This window comes from Tachypleus tridentatus, unplaced genomic scaffold, assembly GCF_004210375.1.
Source record: "Tachypleus tridentatus isolate NWPU-2018 unplaced genomic scaffold, ASM421037v1 Hic_cluster_1, whole genome shotgun sequence".
NCBI classification, from domain to species: Eukaryota; Metazoa; Arthropoda; class Merostomata; order Xiphosura; family Limulidae; genus Tachypleus; species Tachypleus tridentatus.
In genome coordinates, this window is record NW_027467777.1 from 28,025,036 (window position 1) to 28,052,002 (window position 26,967).

Below are 26,967 nucleotides of genomic sequence, written 5' to 3' on the forward strand. Positions count from 1 at the left end.
ATGTCCCTAAAAAACAATAAAGCTGTGAGCATAATAACTTAACAATCTACACAACTGGATTTATTAATACTGTAGTTTCAGTGTTGTCCTTAAAACTGACTAGATTACCTTTTGACTCCTGGTATTATTTTAAACATTTTCAGTGGCTTGTGTAGGATTGGTAGAAATACAAGTTAAGGAATAACATAATTGTTACCCTAAGTAAACCATTTCTTTAATAAATAACATAACTATTAAAAATATATGCTCCAGTTAAATGATTTATTTTCCAGGGTGAGCGAGGAGTTCAAGGATTTCCTGGACCAGTTGGACCACAAGGACCTCCTGTAAGTTCTAGCACTCACTAGTTTACTTTTGTGTAGTTCTTTGATAAATAACATTACTTATTATTTTGCAATTAATTTTTTTTTTTTCCATTAAAGGGGCCCCCAGGAAAGGATGGAATTCCTGGAATCGACTTGGAAACAACAATTGTGCCCGTATGTAAATCATCTTGAAATATGTGGGTTCAAACTGCAGGATAACAACTGGCAGTAAACTAGGAAAGAATTAATCCATATTAATATAAATTTTAAAGTTTTTTTATTACAAAGTAGCTGACCCCTTCAATCATCTAGCTAGTGTTGTGAAATCTGCTTGGAATAGCACAGAATTCAGTGTTATTTATTACCATCATAATTTAGTGATAAATTCATTATTGTTTATTCTTCATTACTTTACTTTTTTATGATGATTCTTAATAGATTTCATGTGACATATTTAAATAGAAGTATCTTCTCTAATTATTGGTAACATTTCCAAAACAGGGACCTAAAGGGTCTTCAGGAAAACCTGGAGAACCTGGACTTCCTGGAGTTAAGGTAAAATACTTTATTGACTGATAAAAGTGTTGTTTCTTCTGGAGTAAAGGCCAGTAGTATTGGCTAAGTGTGATAAACCTACATTAGGTTAGACAAGTATTACAGTTGTTTCTTGTGGAGTGTAGACCAGTGATGTTGGCTCAGTGTGATAAACCTACATTAGGTTAGACAAGTATTACAGTTGTTTCTTGTGGAGTGTAGACCAGTGATGTTGGCTATGTGTGATAAACCTACATTAGGTTAGACAAATATTACAGTTGTTTCTTGTGAAGTGGAAGACCAGTGATGTTGGCTAAGTGTAATAAACCTACATTAGGTTAGACAAGTGTTACAGTTGTTTCTTGTGGATTGGAGACCAGTGATGTTGGCTAAGTGTGATAAACCTACATTAAGTTAGACAAATATTACAGTTGTTTCTTGTGGATTGGAGATCAGTGATGTTGGCTGAGTGTGATAAACCTACATTAAGTTAGACAAATATTACAGTTGTTTCTTGTGGATTTGTAACCAGTGATGTTGGCTGAGTGTGATAAACCTACATTAAGTTAGACAAATATTACAGCTGTTTTTTTGTGCATTGGTGACCAGTGATGTTGGCTAAGTGTGATAAACCTACATTAAGTTAGACAAATATTACAGTTTTTTCTTGTGAAGTGCAATACCAGTGATGCTGGCTAAGTGTGATAAACCTACATTAAGTTAGACAAGTGTTACAGTTGTTTCTTGTGGATTGGAGACCAGTGATGTTGGTTAAGTGTGATAAACCTACATTAAGTTAGACAAGTGTTACAGTTGTTTCTTTTGGATTGGAGACCAGTGATGTTGGCTAAGTGTTTAAACCTACATTAAGTTAGACAAATATTACAGTTGTTTCTTGTGAAGTGGAAGACCAGTGATGTTGGCTAAGTGTGATAACCCTACATTAGGTTAGACATGTGTTACAGTTGTTTCTTGTGGAGTGTAGACCAGTGATGTTGGCAATGTGTGATAAAGCTACATTAGGTTAGACAAATATTACAGTTGTTTCATGTGAAGTGGAAGACCAGTGATGTTGGCTATGTGTGATAAACCTACATTAAGTTAGACAAGTGTTACAGTTGTTTCTTGTGGAGTGTAGACCAGTGATTTTGGCAATGTGTGATAAAGCTACATTAGGTTAGACAAATATTACAGTTGTTTCATGTGAAGTGGAAGACCAGTGATGTTGGCTAAGTGTGATAAACGTACATTAAGTTAGACAAATCTTACAGTTGTTTCTTGTGGATTGGTAACCAGTGATGTTGGCAGAGTGTGATAAACCTACATTAAGTTAGACAAATATTACAGTTGTTTCTTGTGGATTGGTGACCAGTGATGTTGGCTAAGTGTTATAAACCTACATTAAGTTAGACAAGTGTTACAATTGTTTCTTGTGAAGTGGAAGACCAGTGATGTTGGCTAAGTGTGATAACCCTACATTAGGTTAGACAAGTGTTACAGTTGTTTCTTGTGGAGTGCAGACCAGTTATGTTGGCTATGTGTGATAAACCTACATTAGGTTAGACAAGTGTTACAGTTGTTTCTTGTGGAGTGTAGACCAGTGATGTTGGCTGTGTGTGATAAACCTACATTAGGTTAGAAAAGTGTTACAGTTGCTTCTTGTAGAGTGTAGACCAGTGATGTTGGCAATGTGTGATAAAGCTACATTAGGTTAGACAAATATTACAGTTGTTTCATGTGAAGTGGAAGACCAGTGATGTTGGCTAAGTGTAATAAACCTACATTAGGTTAGACAAGTGTTACAGTTGTTTCTTGTGAATTGGAGACCAGTGATGTTGGCTAAGTGTGATAAACCTACATTAAGTTAGACAAATATTACAGTTGTTTCATGTGAAGTGGAAGACCAGTGATGTTGGCTAAGTGTAATAAACCTACATTAGGTTAGACAAGTGTTACAGTTGTTTCTTGTGGAGTGGAGACCAGTGATGTTGGCTAAGTGTGATAAACTTACATTAAGTTAGACAAGTGTTACAGTTGTTTCTTGTAGAGTGTAGACCAGTGATGTTGGCTATGTGTGATAAATCTACATTACAGTTGTTTCTTGTAGAGTTAGACAAGTGTTACAGTTGTTTCTTGTGGAGTGTAGACCAGTGATGTTGTGGGATAAAGAGAGCCTCATTTATGGACAGACAATAAATTAAGTTTGACTTTACTGCAGTTCATGAGTTATATATAACATGAATGCATGTCATTATAACATTAACATATTGACTAAACTGAATTTGCACTAGGACAAATGATTTTATAATATATTTTAAAGTCGTAAGCATCAGTTAGTCTACTGAATAAAAACCAGTATTTATTAAATTATTTCAGTGAAATCTCTACTACAGTTATAAATATAATTATAAATGTAGTTATAAATATAGTTATAAATGCAGTTATAAATATAGTTATAAATGTAGTAATAAATATAGTTATAAATGTAGTTATATATAGTTATAAATGTAGTTATAAATATAGTTATAAATGTAGTTATAAATATAATTATAAATGTAGTTATAAATATAGTTATAAATATAGTTATAAATGTAGTTATAAATATAGTTATAAATGTAGTAATAAATATAGTTATAAATGTAGTTATATATAGTTATAAATGTAGTTATAAATATAGTTATAAATGTAGTTAATTCAAATTGATTTGGTACATAATGTGGTATAACTTGTCAATAATAACTTTTTAACTACTGTGGTCAGTATTTTAGTTTGAATACCTTTAACATAAGTAGATCTTTCCTTACTTACCAGGGACAGAAAGGTGTACCAGGAGATTTGGGTATACCTGGTCTACCAGGAAGGAAGGTAATGCTTCAATTCTGTTAATCTTATACCTAAGTTATGTTCACAAGTGAATAATCTAAAGTTTCTTATGAGTTTCGTGGCAATGGAGAACTGTTTTTAAATCAATTAAGAAATACTGAGATAGCTATTGCTAAAGATGGCTGTGATTATTATATTGTACCAAACTTGTCTTTATTAGTAAAATAAGCCAGGCTTAGCCTGGTGATTAGTGTACTTGCTGATTAGTTACTGAATATACATCCCCTTTCAGCAGGGGGTGGGAGTAATACTGTTCAGTTCGTTTCCACTGTTCACTACTAAAACAAGTAGCTCGAGAAGTGGTTCTGACCACTGTTTACTACTAAAACAAGTAGCTTGAGAAGTGGTTCTGACCACTGTTTACTACTAAAACAAGTAGCTCGTGAAGTGGTTCTGACTACTGTTCACTAAATAAAACAAGTAGCTCGAGAAGTGGTTCTGACCACTGTTTACTACTGAAACAAGTAGCTCGAGAAGTGGTTCTGACCACTGTTTACTACTGAAACAAGTAGCTCGAGAAGTGGTTCTAACCACTGTTTACTACTGAAACAAGTAGCTCGAGAAGTGGTTCTGACTACTGTTTACTACTGAAACAAGTAGTTTGAGAAGTGGTTCTGACCACTGTTTACTACTAAAACAAGTAGCTCGAGAAGTGGTTCTGACTACTGTTCACTACTGAAACAAGTAGCTCGAAAAGTGGTTCTGACTACTGTTCACTACTGAAACAAGTAGCTCGAGAAGTGGTTCTGACTACTGTTTACTACTAAAACAAGTAGCTCGAGAAGTGGTTCTGACTACTGTTCACTACTAAAACAAGTAGCTCGAGAAGTGGTTCTGACCACTGTTCACTACTAAAACAAGTAGCTCGAGAAGTGGTTCTGACCACTGTTCACTACTAAAACAAGTAGCTCGGGAAGTGGTTCTGACTACTGTTTACTACTAAAACAAGTAGCTCGAGAAGTGGTTCTGACTACTGTTCACTACTAAAACAAGTAGCTCGAGAAGTGGTTCTGACCACTGTTTACTACTAAAACAAGTAGCTCGAGAAGTGGTTCTGACTACTGTTCACTACTAAAACAAGTAGCTCGAGAAGTGGTTCTGACTACTGTTCACTACTGAAACAAGTAGCTCGAGAAGTGGTTCTGACCACTGTTTACTACTGAAACAAGTAGCTCGAGAAGTGGTTCTGACTACTGTTCACTACTGAAACAAGTAGCTCGAGAAGTGGTTCTGACTACTGTTCACTACTGAAACAAGTAGCTCGAGAAGTGGTTCTGACCACTGTTTACTACTGAAACAAGTAGCTTGAGAAGTGGTTCTGACCACTGTTTACTACTGAAACAAGTAGATGCAGAAGTGGTTCTGACCACTGTTTACTACTAAAATAAGTAGCTTGAGAAGTGGTTCTGACCACTGTTTACTACTAAAACAAGTAGCTTGAGAAGTGGTTCTGACTACTGTTTACTACTAAAACAAGTAGCTCGAGAAGTGGTTCTGACTACTGTTCACTACTAAAACAAGTAGCTCGAGAAGTGGTTCTGACCACTGTTCACTACTAAAACAAGTAGCTCGAGAAGTGGTTCTGACCACTGTTCACTACTAAAACAAGTAGCTCGGGAAGTGGTTCTGACCACTGTTCACTACTAAAACAAGTAGCTCGAGAAGTGGTTCTGACCACTGTTTACTACTAAAACAAGTAGCTCGAGAAGTGGTTCTGACCACTGTTTACTACTAAAACAAGTAGCTCGAGAAGTGGTTCTGACCACTGTTCACTACTAAAACAAGTAGCTCGAGAAGTGGTTCTGACCACTGTTCACTACTAAAACAAGTAGCTCGAGAAGTTCTGACCACTGTTCACTACTAAAACAAGTAGCTCAAGAAGTGGTTCTGACCACTGTTCACTACTAAAACAAGTAGCTCGAGAAGTGGTTCTGACTACTGTTCACTACTAAAACAAGTAGCTCGAGAAGTGGTTCTGACTACTGTTCACTACTAAAACAAGTAGCTCGAGAAGTGGTTCTGACCACTGTTCACTACTAAAACAAGTAGCTCGAGAAGTGGTTCTGACCACTGTTCACTACTAAAACAAGTAGCTTGAGAAGTGGTTCTGTCTACTGTTTACTACTAAAACAAGTAGCTTGAGAAGTGGTTCTGACTACTATTCACTAGTAAAACAAGTATCTCGAGAAGTGGTTCTGACTACTGTTCACTACTAAAACAAGTAGCTCGAGAAGTGGTTCTGACCACTGTTCACTACTAAAACAAGTATCTCGAGAAGTGGTTCTGACTACTGTTTACTACTAAAACAAGTAGCTTGAGAAGTGGTTCTGACCACTGTTTACTACTGAAACAAGTAGCTCGAGAAGTGGTTCTGACCACTGTTCACTACTAAAACAAGTAGCTCGAGAAGTGGTTCTGACCACTGTTCACTACTAAAACAAGTATCTTGAGAAGTGGTTCTGACTACTGTTCACTACTAAAACAAGTAGCTTGAGAAGTGGTTCTGACCACTGTTCACTAGTAAAACAAGTATCTCGAGAAGTGGTTCTGACTACTGTTCACTACTAAAACAAGTATCTTGAGAAGTGGTTCTGACTACTGTTCACTACTAAAACAAGTAGCTTGAGAAGTGGTTCTGACCACTGTTCACTACTAAAACAAGTAGCTCGAGAAGTGGTTCTGACCACTGTTCACTACTAAAACAAGTATCTTGAGAAGTGGTTCTGACTACTGTTCACTACTAAAACAAGTAGCTTGAGAAGTGGTTCTGACCACTGTTCACTAGTAAAACAAGTATCTCGAGAAGTGGTTCTGACTACTGTTCACTACTAAAACAAGTTGCTCGAGAAGTGGTTCTGAGCACTTTTCACTAGTAAAACAAGTATCTCGAGAAGTGGTTCTGACTACTGTTCACTACTAAAACAAGTAGCTAGAGAAGTGGTTCTTACTAGTCTATACGAAGATGCTGTGACTGCAGGAATTTTATTCATTTATATAAAGACTTTTTTAACATACGTGTTTTTCAAATATCGTGACACAACTAGTGTAGATAGCTATGGACTTGCATTGCATAAAACCCAACAAACAAATTAATGAAAGACAGCTTTGACAAATTTACATTTATTTCCTGAACTAAAGAAAAACCTTATCAAACCATGATTATGACCACTAAAATATACACTACATGTTTTAACCTAACAAAGAAACAGTTTTGTTGTGTAATTAGGATAAGAAACATCAATAAACCATGACTGTGAGCACTAAAATGTACACTACGTATTGTAACCTAACAAAGAAACAGTTATTCTGCGTAGTAAATTATGAAATTTAGAGAATATATGTAATTAATCTATCCTTATGCAAGAGTAAATAAAATATCAGGATATGTTACACACTAGACTGAGTATTTATTGGAGTTTAACTCTCACAAGTAAAACATAATATGCTCAGTTACAAAATGTTTGAACTTTTAAATGAACAGAACTAAACTTCCTAGAAGTTTTAAGTACAACATTTAATAGTTTTAGTTGTCAACGTTTGTGTTTTAAACCATATCCTGTCTATTTTATACATTTATAGTACCTGGCATGTTTCATTGTTTTATTTTATTATTACTTGCTATGCGATGACAAGATTACAAATGAAATTACCGACAACACATCTGATCAACTTAATTACAGGGAGTGACACCATAATTTACAAACATTGAGTGTTTTTTGTTGCAATAGTTATAGTCCAATGAGTCAGTAATGCTATCCTATTAACCCTAATAGGGTGTGATCTGGCATAAGGAAACTGAATAGTAAACTAAACCAAATGACCCAGGATGTAAGTATAAACATAATAATAACTTCCGTTAAAATGTGCAACATGTCACAGAAAGAACATTTTTAACCAGCATATCTAACATGTGAAGACTAAATACTGTTTTATTTTTATTACAAGGGAGAGAAAGGTGAAAGAGGAGAAAGAGGTTTAGCAGGAAAAGATGGGCAAGAGGTAAGAAACTAATTTATCTTAGTTTCAGATGAAGTAAACTCTATTAGTTTATCTTAGTTTCAGATGAAGTAAACTCTATTAGTTTATCTTAGTTTCAGATGAAGTAAACTCTATTCATTTATCTTAGTTTCAGATGAAGTAAACTCTATTCATTTATCTTAGTTTCAGATGAAGTAAACTCTATTCATTTATCTTAGTTTCAGATGAAGTAAACTCTATTAGTTTATCTTAGTTTCAGATGAAGTAAACTCTATTAGTTTATCTTAGTTTCAGATGAAGTAAACTCTGTTCGTTTATCTTAGTTTCAGATGAAGTAAACTCTATTAGTTTATCTTAGTTTCAGATGAAGTAAACTCTATTAGTTTATCTTAATTTCTGATGAAGTAAACTCTATTATATATAACAGTTTGTTTTCCTTATAATATTTTCCAAAGTTTAGATAGATGTGAAAGTTTCAAGGATCCATACAATGACAACAAAAACCTTAGATTGATAAAATGTAACAATTTAAGTGAAGATTTTCATTTATTTCTACTATTATGAAGCAATAAGTTTATGGACTTTATCTTTTAAAATCTATGGGTTAATTCCTCATAGTAGAAAGCTCAGACAGCCCATTGTATGACTTTCAGTTTAAATAAATAATTATTTATATTTAACAGGGTGATAAAGGTAAAAAAGGAGAAGAAGGCAGAAGAGGAGATAAAGGAGACACGGTAAGGATCTGAAACATTTAAATTAGGACTGTGGATTATGGTATGTAACCACTCCAACAACTGGCCTTAGTGATAGTGTCTTAGGACTACTACCTGTGGATTATGGTATGTAACCACTCTAACACCTGGCCTTACTGATAGTGTCTTAGGACTACTACCTGTGGATTATGGTATGTAACCACTCTAACACCTGGCCTTAGTGATAGTGTCTTAGGACTAGTACCTGTGGATTATGGTATGTAACCACTCCAACAACTGGCCTTAGTGATAGTGTCTTAGGACTACTACCTGTGGATTATGGTATGTAACCACTCCAACAACTGGCCTTAGTGATAGTGTCTTAGGACTACTACCTGTGGATTATGGTATGTAACCACTCTAACACCTGGCCTTACTGATAGTGTCTTAGGACTATTACCTATGGATTATGGTATGTAACCACTCTAACACCTGGCCTTAGTGATAGTGTCTTAGGACTAGTACCTGTGGATTATGGTATGTAATCACTCCAACAACTGGCCTTTGTGATAGTGTCTTAGGACTAGTACCTGTGGATTATGGTATGTAACCACTCCAACACCTGGCCTTAGTGATAGTATCTTAGGACTACTACCTGTGGATTATGGTATGTAACCACTCCAACAACTGGCCTTACTGACCATAACTAATAGTGTCTTAGGACTAGTACCTGTGGATTATGGTATGTAACCACTCCAACAACTGGCCTTACTGATAGTGTCTTAGGACTACTACCTGTGGATTATGGTATGTAACCACTCCAACAACTGGCCTTACTGACCATAACTAATAGTGTCTTAGGACTAGTACCTGTGGATTATGGTGTGTAACCACTCCAACAACTGGCCTTACTGATAGTGTCTTAGGACTAGTACCTGTGGATTATGGTATGTAACCACTCCAACACCTGGCCTTAGTGATAGTATCTTAGGACTACTACCTGTGGATTATGGTATGTAACCACTCCAACAACTGGCCTTACTGACCATAACTAATAGTGTCTTAACCTTCAGTTTACAAAGTTACGAGTTTCTCTTCAAAAGATGTCAAAAATGAAGTACTAAGGTATTATTTTATGTGGGATTTGTAAAAACTTTGCTATCAACAAACAAAAGGTAAATATGTATGCAAAAACGGCTCGTTGAACCTGACGATGACCCAAAAACGTTGTTCGCTCTTCTACGTAAAATATTTTCTCAACCCAAACGAGCCGTTTTTGCATATAAATTTCTCTACAAGTGGGTTTTCTCGACATCACTGATTATTATTTCCAACAAAAGGTAAGTTTAATTATAATTATCACTTGTTATTACAGTAAAATACATTGATCATTTCTGGTTTTTTAATTATTCCAGGGCTTCAGAGGACCACAAGGTCTGAGTGGAGAACCAGGATTGATTGGAATGCCAGTAAGTCTTTGAAAACAAATTTGACAGCTTACTGTTTTTTATGAGATGAATTTCTAAAACATTATTATTTTATAAATCCCAGTATTTATTTTAGAACGATATTTAGCAAAAAGAAAAAAAGTATTTTTAAGAGTTGATCTGTAAACACTAAAATCATGTTTCAATAATTCCATTTTCCCCCATCTTTTATGAGTCCTACACACTGCCCTAAAAGATTAAAGATATATGAGAAAAAAAATCTTTAAATAACCCTCTCTGAAATTATTAATTAAAGAAGAATTAGAGGAGATTTGATTAAGGACTAGGAGACACAGCTATAAATTTTTGGCAGGGTAGGAGTCATCTTCGACATATAAATTTTTGGCAGGGTAGGAGTTATCTTCGACATATAAAGTTTTGGCAGGGTAGGAGTTATCTTCGACATATAAAATTTTGGTAGGGTAGGAGTCATCTTCGACAGTTACAGTTCTATTTATCAAACAGGTTGGTTGGCTTTTGGAATGGCTTGCTTTCAGATAAGGTGGATGAATAAATGTGAGTGAGTTTAAGGGAAAACTTATTAAATATTTAAATGATAATGGCTGGTTATGATTTTCTTTAGTGGATGGGATGTACTAGATGAACCATATGTCCTTAGTGTCTTTAAATTTCATGTTATGTGTTGAAAGAAGAACCAGAAGTTAGAAAACACTATAAAGAAACAGACATAAACCTCTGTGAAGAAGACAGAAACCAAATACTTCGTTAAAGAAAATTATAACATACTAAAATCAACATTTGTACTATTATTGATAGATATTAGTAATGTTTTTAACATACAATTTTATTTTCATGTTTCATTATCCAGAATAGACTGTAGAACGTGTTGTAGGTGTAATATATGAATGTTGAATTTCATTGATGTGTCTGTTGACAATACTGTAACATTTAAACCAGTGGTTCTTAACCTTGTTGGAGGTACTGAACCCCAGAAATTTTGTTCTTGCATTCACTGAACCCTTCGCAATTGGAACAATAAAATATGATTTTTTCAAATTCAAAACATAAGTAGATGTTTTATTAGTGCACAAAATGAACTATGCATCAGTTGCACACAATATCACTGTGTTCAAAGAACAAAACCAACAAAATATGAATTTCAAATAAAAACAAAAACATAACTCAATATGTGCTGCAAATCAATGTGACTTTTGCTGTTGCCTTTCAGAGACAAGTTCAGAAATGCGCGGCTTCACCTTGGCAAGTGCCACTATCATATCATTTTAACAACAAAGTCTGTTCCTTTTCTTCGTTTTTATGTCTACCATCCTCGAAAAGGATTGCTCGCAAAGATACATTGTAACAAACGGTATGAGTATCTCAAGGGCTTTCTTAGCAATAAGAGGGTACGCTACGATTTGGTGACACCAAAACGTTGAGAGCGTTGTTGTTCTGAAAAGTTGCTGTTGAACCTGGCTCTGCTGGAGTTCAATGATTTCGTCGAGGTATTCATCATTGACATCTGCTGTCGCAACACTAAACGTGAATGGCTGTCTCACCCATGCTGGATAAGACTCTCTGGTGGGGAAATATCCATCAAGAGACTTTGCGAGCTCATCTAAGTGCATGGCAATTGCTTGCTTCAGTTCCCTGAGTACAGAAATGTCTCCGATTTCAGACACATCTTCGATCTTACTTACACAGTCGTCCAGCAGGGGAAAGTTTGCGAAGTTATCATTCTCTGTTCAACATCTCCATAATGGTAGTTTTTTGAAAAGCCTTCATGTTTTCTTCAGCTTTGATGATGTTGACTTCACCACCCCGCATCTGTTGATTGAGATGATTGAGAGCATTGAAGATATCGACCATGTACACCAAAATAAGAATGAACACAGATTTTTCGAAGCAATCTGCATGACAATGTTGGTGCTCTTGCAAAAATAGGGCTAATTTCACACACATGGCAAAAACACGATTCAACACCTTTTCCCGGGATAACCACTGAACGTTAGAATGGTACAGAAGTACCCCGAATTCAGAACCCATTTCATTACACAGCTCTTTGAAGATGCGATGCTTCAGGGCACTATTTCACACAAAGTTCACACATTCCACGACAATTTTTAATACTTCTGCCAGTTTTGAAGGCAAGGTTTTTGTTGCCAATGCATGTCTGTGCAGAACACAGTGTGTTACAATGATGTGTGGTGCACGGCTTTCACCAGTGCACCAAAACCAGAGTTTCGTCCCAGTATGACTAGAGCTCCGTCCAAACAAATTACAGAAACCATATCCCACGAAAGATCATTGTCTCTGAAGAAGTCTTCCACAAGTTTCTTCACGTCTTAGTTGTTGTTGTAAGAGGTTTACAAAATAAAAAATCTTCTTTTATCCCGTCGTTCTTCACATGGCGCACGAATACAACAAGCTGGCTTAGACTGGAAACATCGGTGGTCTCATCGAGTTGAAGGCTGAATTTTACTGGGCTTGAAATCAGATCTGCAACTACTTGAGTCAAGATGTCATCGCTCATGTCATCTATTTTGCTGCTGATGGTGTCATTTGAAAGCGGAATTTGGGATAACTTATTTTCAGCAATTTTTCCTTGCATGATATTTGCCATCTTCAATGCAGCTGGTTTCATGAGTGCTTCACCAATGGTGTGTGGTTTGCTCTGCTTTACGATCAAGTACACAACTTCGTACGATGCTGTGAGGATCAGTTTATCAATGGGTACAAAGCCGAGAACAGGAAAAGTAGCCTTTTCATCGAACCTGACTCTCTTTACCTTAAATTCAGCAAGTGTTGAGTTCTTGTATTTCCCATCTCCATGCAGCTTTAGGGAGTGTTCTCTTAGTTTTGCTGGTGCTAGACTAGAATTGCTCAACTTGGTATTGAAAATCATGCATTGAGGACGTTGACTCCCATCATGTTCCGTTATACACACGTGAATCCATATTGTACGTATTCTTCCGACCGCTTTCTGTTTTTGCTCGATATAGTTAGTATGAAGGGATTGAAAGATTAAGAAAAAAATCACAAATGAGGCACGATTACTACAGTCACAAGTCCACTGCTAAGCGCACAAAGTTCCCTGCAGCACAGATATTAAGGCCAAGTGATGTGACGTGTTCAGCTGCAGCCAATGATGGTCAAGTGGAGTATGACGTCACAAATCATACGCGTGGTGTGAACGGAATGGACATACACACAATGTGTGTGTCTTGACCTCCACCGAACCCCTGGGGTTCGATTGAACCCAGGTTAAGAACCACTGATTTAAATGTTGGATTTTATTGTTGAGGCTTGGGTATACTGTAGGCCTAATTTTTTTATTTTTGTTTCTTAAGAAATATTAGCTCTTTTGTTTTGTTTCTAATTCTTATATGTATTGATTCATTTTTGGTTTTTTAAAGGTAGTTTAAAACTTATTTCTAGTAATAATACTTTTTATGGTTTTGTAAATCTGCTGATGCACATATATATAGTAACATTCTTTAATAGATACTTCATTAAAATTCTAATTAAAAGCATCCAATATACTGCTACTTTGAGGGGAAGAAACTGACCTTTGTATGATGACAGCATACTAAATTTAATATTTATAAATATGTCTTATAACTAGATGACATGATCATGTAATTAATTTCATTCACCAGGGGGTACAAGGTCAGCAAGGCAAACCAGGAACACCAGGAACTAAAGGAGAGAAGGTGAAGAGCAACATGATCATGGAATATTGTTCCATATTACTATTAAAATAATTTTAAATACTGATATAAAGTTTTATTCCAGTATTAGAGGTACAGCTAAGATAGGATAATGAAGTCTTAACTTTTTAATTGTGTTGTATGCAGTAAAAACTGTAGAACACAGTTGTTTACAAAATGAAATGAACCAAACCTTTGAATATTTCAAATATATGTTTTAATGTGTATTTTTTAAAAGTTGTGTTTTTCCCATAAATGACCAGAAATATTTCTGATGTCATATTATAACTAAACCTTGAGAATGATAAAAAGTGTTGTTTTACTTCAGGGAGACCAAGGAGAACCAGGTAGACCTGGTGATGTGGCCAGAGCTGGTGCTCCGGTAAGTGTGAAACTATTACAAGCCAATTACTTATGTGTATATAACCAGTTTTGACTAAATAACTTATCATAGACAAAGATTCTTACTTCAATGTCAGAAATTATCATCACTATCAGCTTCTGATGTTTCAGAAAATGTTGTGTAACTGATAAATATATAATAATTAGAATAAATCAAGTCAATGTTTGTATGCATGTGTCAACTTCAGTGGCAGTCCTTCAATAATCAAAGATGACATAGGGAAAGGGCTGAGAAACCAGATACTCTTGAATTGTTTACTGTAATTCCAGCATTTTGTGATAAGTGCCTGAACTTGCTGGCACATTTCTTTTCACAAATATTTATTTTACTATAGGAAACACTGTAGGCAAGGTGTGTCTCCAAGAGTGACAATCCTGTGAGACTATTACCTGCACATCCTCTGAACAGTCCTGAATAGCTTTGTGCCATGTGGTGTGACCATGAGTTAGGGTCTCTCAATGTGTAGTATGTATATTAGCTGTGATCAAGTTACGCTTTATTACATATTCGTAACTCAACTTGGTCCTTCTCTTCACCACTGGCCAGAGAAAAGTTCTCCATAAAGTATTCTTCAAAGGTCTATGTTCTATCATATGCACCACATGACCAACCCAGCACAGTTGTCATTAAAGAAGCATAGCTTCTACGCTGGTCATGTTCACATGCTTCAAGACCTCCTTGTTAATGATTTTGTCTCCAAAGATATGTTCAGGATCACTCTGAGTTACAAACTGGACACTCTCTTAGTGTTAGAACTACAGTTAATATAGAATGGAGTTCAATACCATGACTTAATATAACTTGTCTTTGGTGTCAGAGGTATTACTATTGTGTAACTAAGCATATTTTGTTGATAATTTACTGTTTTGTGTGTATATCTTTCAATATTCTCTGCTTGTATTATTGATAATTTACTGTTTTCTGTGTATGTCTTTCAATATTCTCTGCTTGTATTATTGATAATTTACTGTTTTGTGCGTATGTCTTTCAATATTCTCTGCTTATATTATTGAAAATTAACTGTTTTGTGTTGATGTCTTTCAATATTCTCTGTTTGTATTATTGATAATTTACTATTTTGTGTCTATATCTTTCAATATTCTCTTTTTCTATTATTGATAATTTACTGTTTTGTGTGTATATCTTTCAATATTCTTTGCTTGTATTATTGATAATTTACTGTTTTTTCTGTATATCTTTCAATATTCTCGGCGTTTATTATTGGTAATTAACTGTTTTGTGTTGATGTCTTTCAATATTCTCTGTTTGTATTATTGATAATTTACTGTTTTGTGTGCATGTCTTTCAATGTTCTCTGTTTGTATTATTGATAATTTACTGTTTTGTGTGTATATCTTTCAATATTATCTGTTTGTATTATTGATAATTTACTGTTTTGTGTGCAAGTCTTTCAATATTCTCTGTTTGTATTATTGATAATTTACTGTTTTGTGTGTATATCTTTCAATATTATCTGTTTGTATTATTGATAATTTACTATTTTGTCTGCATATGTCTTTCAATATTCTCTGCTTGTATTATTGATAATTTACTGTTTTGTGTGCATGTCTTTCAATATTCTCTGCTTGTATTATTGATAATTTACTGTTTTGTGTGTATCTCTTAATATTCTTTGCTTGTATTATTGATAATTTACTGTTTTCTGTGTATGTCTTTCAATATTCTCTGCTTGTATTGTTGATAATTTACTGTTTTGTGTTGATGTCTTTCAATATTCTCTGCTTGTATTATTGATAATTTACTGTTTTGTGTGTATGTCTTTCAATATTCTCTGCTTGTATTGTTGATAATTTACTGTTTTGTGTGTATGTCTTTCAATATTCTCTGCTTGTATTGTTGATAATTTACTGTTTTGTGTTGATGTCTTTCAATATTCTCTGCTTGTATTATTGATAATTTACTGTTTTGTGTTGATGTCTTTCAATATTCTCTGCTTGTATTATTGATAATTTACTGTTTTGTGTTGATGTCTTTCAATATTCTCTGCTTGTATTATTGATAATTTACTGTTTTCTGTGTATGTCTTTCAATATTCTCTGCTTGTATTATTGATAATTTACTGTTTTGTGTTGATGTCTTTCAATATTCTCTGCTTGTATTATTGATAATTTACTGTTTTGTGTGTATATCTTTTAGTATTCTCTGCTTGTATTATTTATAATTTACTGTTTTGTGTGTATATCTTTCAATATTCTCTGCTTGTATTATTGATAATTTACTGTTTTGTGTGTATATCTTTCAATATTCTTTGCTTGTATTATTGATAATTTACTGTTTTGTGTTGATGTCTTTCAATATTCTTGCTTGTATTATTGATAATTTACTGTTTTGTGTGTATATCTTTCAATATTCTCTGTTTGTATTATTGATAATTTACTATTTTGTGTCTATATCTTTCAATATTCTCTTCTTGTGTTATTGATAATTTACTATTTTGTGTCTATATCTTTCAATATTCTCTTCTTGTGTTATTGATAATTTACTGTTTTGTGTGTATGTCTTTCAATATTTTCTGCTTGTATTATTGATAATTTACTATTTTTGTGTATATCTTTCAATATTCTCTGTTTGTATTCATAATTTACTGTTTTGTGTTGATGTCTTTCAATATTCTCTGCTTGTATTGTTGATAATTTACTGTTTTGTGTCTATATCTTTCAATATTCTCTGCTTGTATTATTGATAATTTACTGTTTTGTGTTGATGTCTTTCAATATTCTCTGCTTGTATTATTGATAATTTACTGTTTTGTGTCTATATCTTTCAATATTCTCTGCTTGTATTATTGATAATTTACTGTTTTGTGTTGATGACTTTCAATATTCTCTGCTTGTATTATTGATAATTTACTTTTTTGTGTTCATGTCTTTCAATATTTTCTGCTTGTATTATTGATAATTTACTGTTTTCTGTTCATGTCTTTCAATATTCTCTGCTTGTATTATTGATAATTTACTTTTTTGTGTTCATGTCTTTCAATATTTTCTGCTTGTATTATCAATAATTTACTGTTTTGTGTGCATGTCTTTCAATATTCTCTGCTTGTATTATCGATAATTTACTTTTTGTGTGCATGTCTTTCAATATTCTCTGCTTGTATTATTGATAATTTACTGTTTTGTGTTGATGTCTTTCAATATTCTTTGCTTGTATTATTGATAATTTACTTTTTGTGTATATCTTTCAGTATTCTCTGTTTGTATTCATAATTTACTGTTTTGTGTTGATGTCTTTCAATATTCTCTGCTTTTATTATTGATAATTTACTATTTTGTCTGTATGTCTTTCAATATTCTCTGCTTGTGTTTTTGATAATTTTCTGTTTTGTGTGAATGTCTTCTATATGTTTATCATATAGACAAACGTTTCTTTTACAATTATGATAGGGTCCAATGGGACCACCTGGAACACCTGGTGAACCTGGTATTGACGGGAAGAAGGTAAGTTCATAAGTAATATATAAGGTATATATTGCTAGAAAACAAACATATAACTGCTTTATAGATCCATTGTAGCTACACATTACAATCTACTGTGTAATGGACTTGTAATTTAACTATTATAGATCCATTGTAGCTGCACATAACAATCTACTGTGTAATGGACATGTAATTTAACTATTATAAATCCATTGTAGCCACACATAACAATCTACTGTGTAATGGACATGTAATTTAACTATTATAGATCCATTGTAGCCACACATAACAATCTTCTGTATAATGGACTGGTAATTAAACTATTATATATACATTGTAGCTGCACATAACAATCTACTGTGTAATGGACTTGTAATTTAACTATTATAGATCCATTGTAGCCACACATAACAATCTTCTGTATAATGGACTTGTCATTTAACTATTATATATACATTGTAGCTGCACATAACAATCTACTGTATAATGGACTTGTAATTAAACTATTATAGATACATTGTAGCTGCACATAACAATCTACTGTATAATGGACTTGTAATTTAACTATTATAGATCCATTGTAGCTGCACATAACAATCTACTGTATAATGGACTTGTAATTTAACTATTATGTATACATTGTAGCCACACATAACAATCTTCTGTATAATGGACTTGTAATATAACTATTATAGATACATTGTAGCTGCACATAACAATCTACTGTATAATGGACTTGTAATTTAACTATTATGTATACATTGTAGCTGCACATAACAATCTACTGTATAATGGACTTGTAATTTAACTATTATGTATACATTGTAGCCACACATAACAATCTTCTGTATAATGGACTTGTAATTAAACTATTATAGATACATTGTAGCTGCACATAACAATCTACTGTATAATGGACTTGTAATTTAACTATTATGTATACATTGTAGCCACACATAACAATCTTCTGTATAATGGACTTGTAATTAAACTATTATAGATACATTGTAGCTGCACATAACAATCTACTGTATAATGGACTTGTAATTTAACTATTATGTATACATTGTAGCTGCACATAACAATATACTGTATAATGGACTTGTAATTTAACTGTTATAGATCCATTGTAGCTGCACATAACAATCTACTGTATAATGGACTTGTAATTTAACTATTATGTATACATTGTAGCCACACATAACAATCTTCTGTATAATGGACTTGTAATTAAACTATTATAGATACATTGTAGCTGCACATAACAATCTACTGTATAATGGACTTGTAATTTAACTATTATGTATACATTGTAGCTGCACATAACAATCTACTGTATAATGGACTTGTAATTTAACTGTTATAGATCCATTGTAGCTACACATAACAATCTTCTGTATAATGGACTTGTAATTTAACTATTATAGATCCATTGTAGCCACACATAACAATCTACTGTATAATGGACTTGTAATTTATCTATTATAGATCCATTGTAGCCACACATAACAATCTACTGTATAATGGACTTGTAATTTATCTATTATAGATCCATTGTAGCCACACATAACAATCTACTGTATAATGGACTTGTAATTTAACTATTATATATACATTGTAGCCACACATAACAATCTTCTGTATAATGGACTTGTAATATAACTATTATAGATACATTGTAGCTGCACATAACAATCTACTGTATAATGGACTTGTAATTAAACTATTATATATACATTGTAGCTGCACATAACAATCTACTGTGTAATGGACTTGTAATTTAACTGTTATAGATACATTGTAGCCACACATAACAATCTACTGTATAATGGACTTGTAATTTATCTATTATAGATCCATTGTAGCTACACATAACAATCTACTGTATAATGGACTTGTAATTTAACTATTATATATACATTGTAGCCACACATAACAATCTTCTGAATAATGGACTTGTAATATAACTATTATAGATCCATTGTAGCTACACATAACAATCTACTGTATAATGGACTTGTAATTTAACTATTATGTATACATTGTAGCTACACATAACAATCTACTGTATAATGGACTTGTAATTTAACTATTATGTATACATTGTAGCTACACATAACAATCTACTGTATAATGGACTTGTAATTTAACTATTATAGATACATTGTAGCTACACATAACAATCTACTGTATAATGGACTTGTAATTAAACTATTGTATATACATTGTAGCTACACATAACAATCTTCTGTATAATGGACTTGTAATTTAACTATTATATATACATTGTTGCTACACATAACAATCTACTGTATAATGGACTTGTAACTAAACTATTATAGATACATTGTAGCTACACATAACAATCTACTGTATAATGGACTTTTAATTACAAGTATTTGTAATTGAATAATCTATTCAATTCAGACTTCACAAAGGCTTCAATATTTTATGGGTTAACTAAGCCCTTGTGGTAAACAAAATAAAGCCTGAACTGAATAGATTAGTCAGTTGTAACTTTGAAATTTGAATTTAAAATTTTACTAGTTACACATAAGAAGCTTTGCAAGACATATACAGAGGAATGTTTCCTTAATTATATTAAGATGATTTGAATATACAAGTCATGTGACAATAATACCTAATATAAGCTTGCAGCACAATAGAAAGTATAGGAACTACAATTTTTTTATTGTTTGGAGTTTCATATGAACAGCAATGTTACTGAAAATTAACTACTTTTGGTATGAAACTGTTACTTCAAAATATTCATATAAGTGGATCATAAATATTTGTATGGATCAAGGATTTAGAATTTTCAAGGAAAGAATATCCTTTGTAACAAATGAATATAATCAGTTTGTGGAACAAGGCTTACCTAGAAATATTGATACCTCAGTATGGTAGGGAAAGTAATGTCTTCCAATAGACAAGAGTCCATAAACATAGTTAATAGAAAAAACAAGATCTCCCACATATCACGGACAGCATGATGAAAAAGGATCTCCTTCTGATACAAAGTCTACGAAGGTATGGTTTCTCCAAGATAGGACATTCAGTCTGTCCTCTCATTCAACTGTTACAAATCTCAAACATGAAGAACATACAGGATATTTGATAAGAAGACATGCTGGTCAAATCACTGGATTTCTATATGATAGAACTATTGAAACACTAGTTTGATTATGGAAAGTAGTCATTGAGGTGTGGTGTACTTTAGATGTGAGAAATGTCATCAGAAAGATTGACATCACTCTCAGCTATTACTGATTGGTTCAGTGGTATATCACAGAAGTTATATCATATCTACTCTGTTGGTACTAGTTGATAGAGTAGTATATCACAATAGTTCTAGTTACACTGCTGTTAATACAACATTAATATGAGTTGTAACAAGCCTTGGTTATTAATAATTAAAATAACAAGAGATCAAAATGTTTTAATAACTCTGAATTATTGAAAATTTATTATCAGTAACTTAGATAGTAAGTGACTATTATTTCTTTTGTTTTTCTCCAAATATACTGGAAGTATTTTTACATTATAGTAATACCAAGGTTAAGTTAGACATTACTAGAAACGTAACAACATGTTTGTGAACTAATCAGCCAGAGAACTTCTATTAGCTCATGATATATTACAATAACATTCAGGTAAAAAATAAATAAAGACTGCATTATGTCACTATATGTATAATATAACCTTAAATTACATTTGTTAATTATTTATAAAAATTATCCACAATACAAAACATTTAACATTAAATTAACTATTAATTGGTAAATGTTAGCAACTTTAACAAAAATTTTGAAAATTTAACAGGATACTATTGTTCTTTCTTATGTAGGGAGAACCAGGACTTTCAGGTCCAACAGGTCCAAGTGGCCCACCTGGAAATCCGGTAAACATGAAAATGAAATGGACTTAACATAATTATCTATTGTAGGGTGTAAAAGTTTCATATTTATGCTGAGTTTAGGATTTATAAAAAAAGATCAAAAGTGTCTTGACCAAGGAACAAAAAAGATTGGATTATTGCTTTAGAAATGATTTTATCATAGAATAGTATACAAAATATACTTCTCTATGTAGCAAGCATAAAACTTTCCACATAATATAGTGTTATTAAAGTATTTGTATAGTTAGACAGTGAAATCTGAGAAATCTGGCAAAAAAAGCAGTTTTGGCAAAGAATTAAATCTTACAGAACACTATAGATAAGAATTAAATCTTATAGAATACTATAGATAAGAACTAAATCTTATAGAATACTATAGATAAGAATTAAATATTATAGAATACTATAGATAAGAATTAAATATTATAGAATACTATACATAAGAATTAAATCTTACAGAACACTACAACTAAGAATTAAATCTTATAGAGCACTACAGATAAGAATTAAATATTATAGAATACTATAGATAAGAATTAAATATTATAGAATACTATACATAAGAATTAAATTTTACAGAACACTATAGATAAGAATTAAATCTTATAGAACACTACAGATAAGAATTAAATCTTATAGAATACTACAGATAAGAATTAAATCTTTACAGAATACTATAGATAAGAATCAAATCTTGCAGAATACTATAGCTAAGAATTTAATCTTACAGAATACTATAAATAAGAATTAAATCTTACAGAACACTATAGCTAAGAATTTAATCTTACAGAATACTATAGATAAGAATTTAATCTTACAGAATACTATAGCTAAGAATTTAATCTTACAGAATACTATAGCTAAGAATTAAATCTTACAGAATACTATAGATAAGAATTAAATCTTACAGAATACTATAGATAAGAATTAAATCTTACAGAATACTATAGATAAGAATTAAATCTTACAGAATACTTTAGATAAGAATTAAATCTTTACAGAATACTATAGATAAGAATCAAATCTTGCAGAATACTATAGCTAAGAATTTAATCTTACAGAATACTATAAATAAGAATTAAATCTTACAGAACACTATAGCTAAGAATTTAATCTTACAGAATACTATAGATAAGAATTTAATCTTACAGAATACTATAGCTAAGAATTAAATCTTAGAGAATACTATAGCTTAGAATTAAATCTTACAGAATACTATAGATAAGAATTTAATCTTACAGAATACTATAGCTAAGGATTTAATCTTACAGAATACTATAGCTAAGAATTTAATCTTACAGAATACTATAGCTAAGAATTTAATCTTACAGAATACTATAGATAAGAATTAAATCTTATAGAATACTATAGCTAAGAATTTAATCTTACAGAATACTATAGCTAAGAATTTAATCTTACAGAATACTATAGCTAAGAATTTAATCTTACAGAATACTATAGATAAGAATTAAATCTTACAGAATACTATAGATAAGAATTAAATCTTACAGAATACTATAGCTAAGAATTTAATCTTACAGAATACTATAGATAAGAATTAAATCTTACAGAATACTATAGATAAGAATTAAATCTTACAGAATACTATAGCTAAGAATTTAATCTTACAGAATACTGTAGCTAAAAATTTAATCTTACAGAATACTATAGATAAGAATTAAATCTTACAGAATACTGTAGCTAAGAATTTAATCTTACAGAATACTGTAGCTAAGAATTTAATCTTAGAGAATACTGTAGCTAAGAATTTAATCTTATAGAATACTGTAGCTAAGAATTTAATCTTACAGAATACTGTAGCTAAGAATTTAATCTTACAGAATACTGTAGCTAAGAATTTAATCTTACAGAATACTGTAGCTAAGAATTTAATCTTACAGAATACTGTAGCTAAGAATTTAATCTTACAGAATACTATAGCTAAGAATTTAATCTTACAAAATACTATAGCTAAGAATTAAATCTTAGAGAATACTATAGCTAAGAATTAAATCTTAGAGAATACTATAGCTAAGAATTAAATCTTAGAGAATACTATAGATAAGAATTTAATCTTACAGAATACTATAGCTAAGGATTTAATCTTACAGAATACTATAGCTAAGGATTTAATCTTACAGAATACTGTAGCTAAGAATTTAATCTTACAGAATACTGTAGCTAAGAATTTAATCTTACAGAATACTGTAGCTAAGAATTTAATCTTACAGAATACTGTAGCTAAGAATTTAATCTTACAGAATACTATAGCTAAGAATTTAATCTTACAGAATACTATAGCTAAGAATTTAATCTTACAGAATACTATAGATAAGAATTAAATCTTACAGAATACTATAGATAAGAATTAAATCTTACAGAATACTATAGCTAAGAATTTAATCTTACAGAATACTGTAGCTAAGAATTTAATCTTACAGAATACTATAGAGAAGAATTAAATCTTACAGAATACTATAGATAAGAATTAAATCTTACAGAATACTATAGCTAAGAATTTAATCTTACAGAATACTGTAGCTAAGAATTAAATCTTACAGAATACTATAGCTAAGAATTTAATCTTACAGAATACTGTAGCTAAGAATTTAATCTTACAGAATACTGTAGCTAAGAATTTAATCTTACAGAATACTGTAGCTAAGAATTTAATCTTACAGAATACTGTAGCTAAGAATTTAATCTTACAGAATACTATAGATAAGAATTTAATCTTACAGAATACTGTAGCTAAGAATTTAATCTTACAGAATACTGTAGCTAAGAATTTAATCTTACAGAATAGTATAGCTAAGAATTTAATCTTACAGAACACAATAGATAAGAATTAAATCTTACAGAATACTATAGCTAAGAATTAAAGCTTATTATATAGACGTGATTATAATATTTTCAGGGTCCTCCAGGACTACTTGGTATTCAAGGAAATGAAGGTGCACAGGTGAGAGGGATCTTTTACATTTATTCAGTCTGCTTAGATACAATATTATTGTAGACAATACTTTCTATCTTATTCACCCACTCTACCTAGTAGTATCTTACTGTACAAGATACTAGTTATTAACACATCTATCCAGTCTACTGTATAGTATAGGAAATACAAGCAAGTATGTCATTCATCTAAATGATCTTCGCCATTACATATATTTACTGTTGTTACTTCATTACTTAGATACGTCCCATTACGTATATTTACTGTTGCTACTTCATTACTTAGATACGTCCCATTACATATATTTACTGTTGTTAATTCATTACTTAGATACGTCCCATTACATATATTTACTGTTGTTACTTCATTACTTGGATACGTCCCATTACATATATTTACTGTTGTTACTTCATTACTTGGATACGTCCCATTACATATATTTACTGTTGTTACTTCATTACTTGGATACGTCCCATTACATATATTTACTGTTGTTACTTCATTACTTGGATACGTCCCATTACATATATTTACTGTTGTTACTTCATTACTTGGATACGTCCCATTACAGATATTTACTGTTGTTACTTCATTACTTAGATACGTCATTTCTGTATAAGATACTGTTTTACTCATGAAACTTTTTCATGCTATTTGCCAAACCCTTTATTTATTTTGTCACATTCAATGACTTATTTCTAATATAATAATTTCTTATATCTTTATAAACTTACAACAATTTACCTGTTAGAAATGCTTTTCATCTACCCATGTGATCGAGAGCTATTATTTCATGTTATTGATAGGTTGTATTTGTTTTCATACATCACTAAATTTTCAACAAGGTTATAGAACTGCACATACTTTTATAGTTAGAAGAGCTGTGTCCTATAGAACACGATCAGATAATTATATCCTATAATGTCCCAGAAAAGTTCCTTAATAGATTTAAAAGATATGTTTGATTTTCTTTTCATATTATTTAAACCAATACTATATTGTAAATATGTTTATGTTAACACAATATTTTTAAAAATCTAATAAATGTTTTCTAATTTACTGTTAAAAATGTTCATTAGTATAAAAACCTATGTTTTTATTTTAACATCTGCGTACAGGGTCCTAAGGGAAGCAAAGGTGACACTGGACCAAGGGGACCAGATGGATTGCCTGTATGTCCTGCATTTTAACACTGTACTGATTATTGGTTTGCTCAAAGTAAGAAATCCCTTCTTTTTGATATAGTGCCATGCATAGTTAAATAAATTTAACTATGACACTATATTCAATACAAGGAATTCCTTATTTTGAGAAGATTTAGAACAATAACTAGTTAATTTAGGTTTTAGTAACTAAGTAGATTTAAACTGATAGTGAAAAAACTTACTTTGATCATAAAATAATTCCACATAAGAAGTTTCTGAGTTTATGCAATATCCAGTCTCTAAACTTGTGTTGATGTTTTAGTCTGTATGATGTCAACTTATTCAAAGTCACAATTTTCTCAGCTTAAGTTCTGTCATGAATCTATATTTGTGTACAACACATTCCTTAGCTTTTGTCAAGTCATGAATCTATATTTGTGTGCAACAATTTCCTTAGCTTTTGTCAGGTCATGAATCTATATTTGTGTGCAACAATTTCCTTAGCTTTTGTCAGGTCATGAATCTATATTTGTGTACAACAATTTCCTTAGCTTTTGTCAGGTCATGAATCTATATTTGTGTACAACAATTTCCTTAGCTTTTACCAATATAGGAACTATATTTGTATAATTTATACAAGTTTCTTTGTTTGTGTAAGTTTAAGAACTATACTTGTATAATTTATTCAAGATTCTTAGTATAAGTTTAGGAACTTTTTTTGTATAATCTATTCAAGTTTCTTTCTGTCAGTTTAGGAACTATACTTGCATAATTTATTCCAGTTTCTTAGTTTATGTAAGTTTAGGAACTATACTTGTATAATTTATTCAAGTTTTTTAGCTTGTGTAAGTTTTTAAGAACTATACTTGTATAATTTATTCAAATTTTTTAGTTTGTGGAAGTTTAGGAATTATATTTGTATAATTTATTCAGGTTTCTTTGTGTCAGTTTAGGAACTTGTATAATAATACTATAATAATACTTGTATAATTTTTTCAAGTTTCTTAGCTTGTGCAAGTTTTTAGGAACTATACTTGTATAATTTATTCAAGTTTTTTAGCTTGTGTAAGTTTTTAGGAACTATACTTGTATAATTTATTCAAATTTTTTAGTTTGTGGAAGTTTAGGAATTATATTTGTATAATTTATTCAAGTTTCTTTGTGTCAGTTTAGGAACTACACTTGTATAATTTATTCAAATAAATAAAATATTTGCTGGTATATAATGTAGAACCATAAAGAGTTATTATGAAAGTTTGATGCAAATTATATTTATCAGTCTGCTGTTTTACTAGGGTGAACAAGGGTACCCAGGGATAATAGGTCCAAGAGGAAATCCTGGACCAAAGGTGAGATGGATACATGAAGACTAAACGGACAATAGTGTTTTTGTATTAGTTACAAACTTAACTTGATGTGTAAAACTTTGTGTTCATTCAGTCTTATTAATATTTTATTCATATCAAATTTTCACTGCTAGTATTTGTAACAGAAAGGAATGAATATTTTTAAATGTGTGTAAATTTGATAAAAATAAAACTGCTATAAACCATAGTAAGTATAAAACCATTTGAC

At 31.6% G+C, this 26,967-nt stretch overlaps 1 protein-coding gene across 1 annotated transcript; it reads left to right on the forward strand.

Annotated features, from left to right (window-relative positions):
- LOC143241736 (uncharacterized) lies at window positions 1-26,780 on the forward strand. The gene is made up of 15 exons (XM_076484961.1): window positions 1-24; window positions 273-326; window positions 423-479; window positions 807-860; window positions 3,651-3,704; window positions 7,668-7,721; window positions 8,384-8,437; window positions 9,811-9,864; window positions 13,503-13,556; window positions 13,882-13,935; window positions 17,364-17,417; window positions 21,244-21,297; window positions 24,212-24,256; window positions 25,366-25,419; window positions 26,688-26,780. Exons 1-15 carry the CDS (start codon window positions 1-3, stop codon window positions 26,763-26,765), a joined length of 798 nt encoding a protein of 265 aa, XP_076341076.1. The 3' UTR covers window positions 26,766-26,780.
- Window positions 26,781-26,967: the final 187 nt, after the last annotated feature.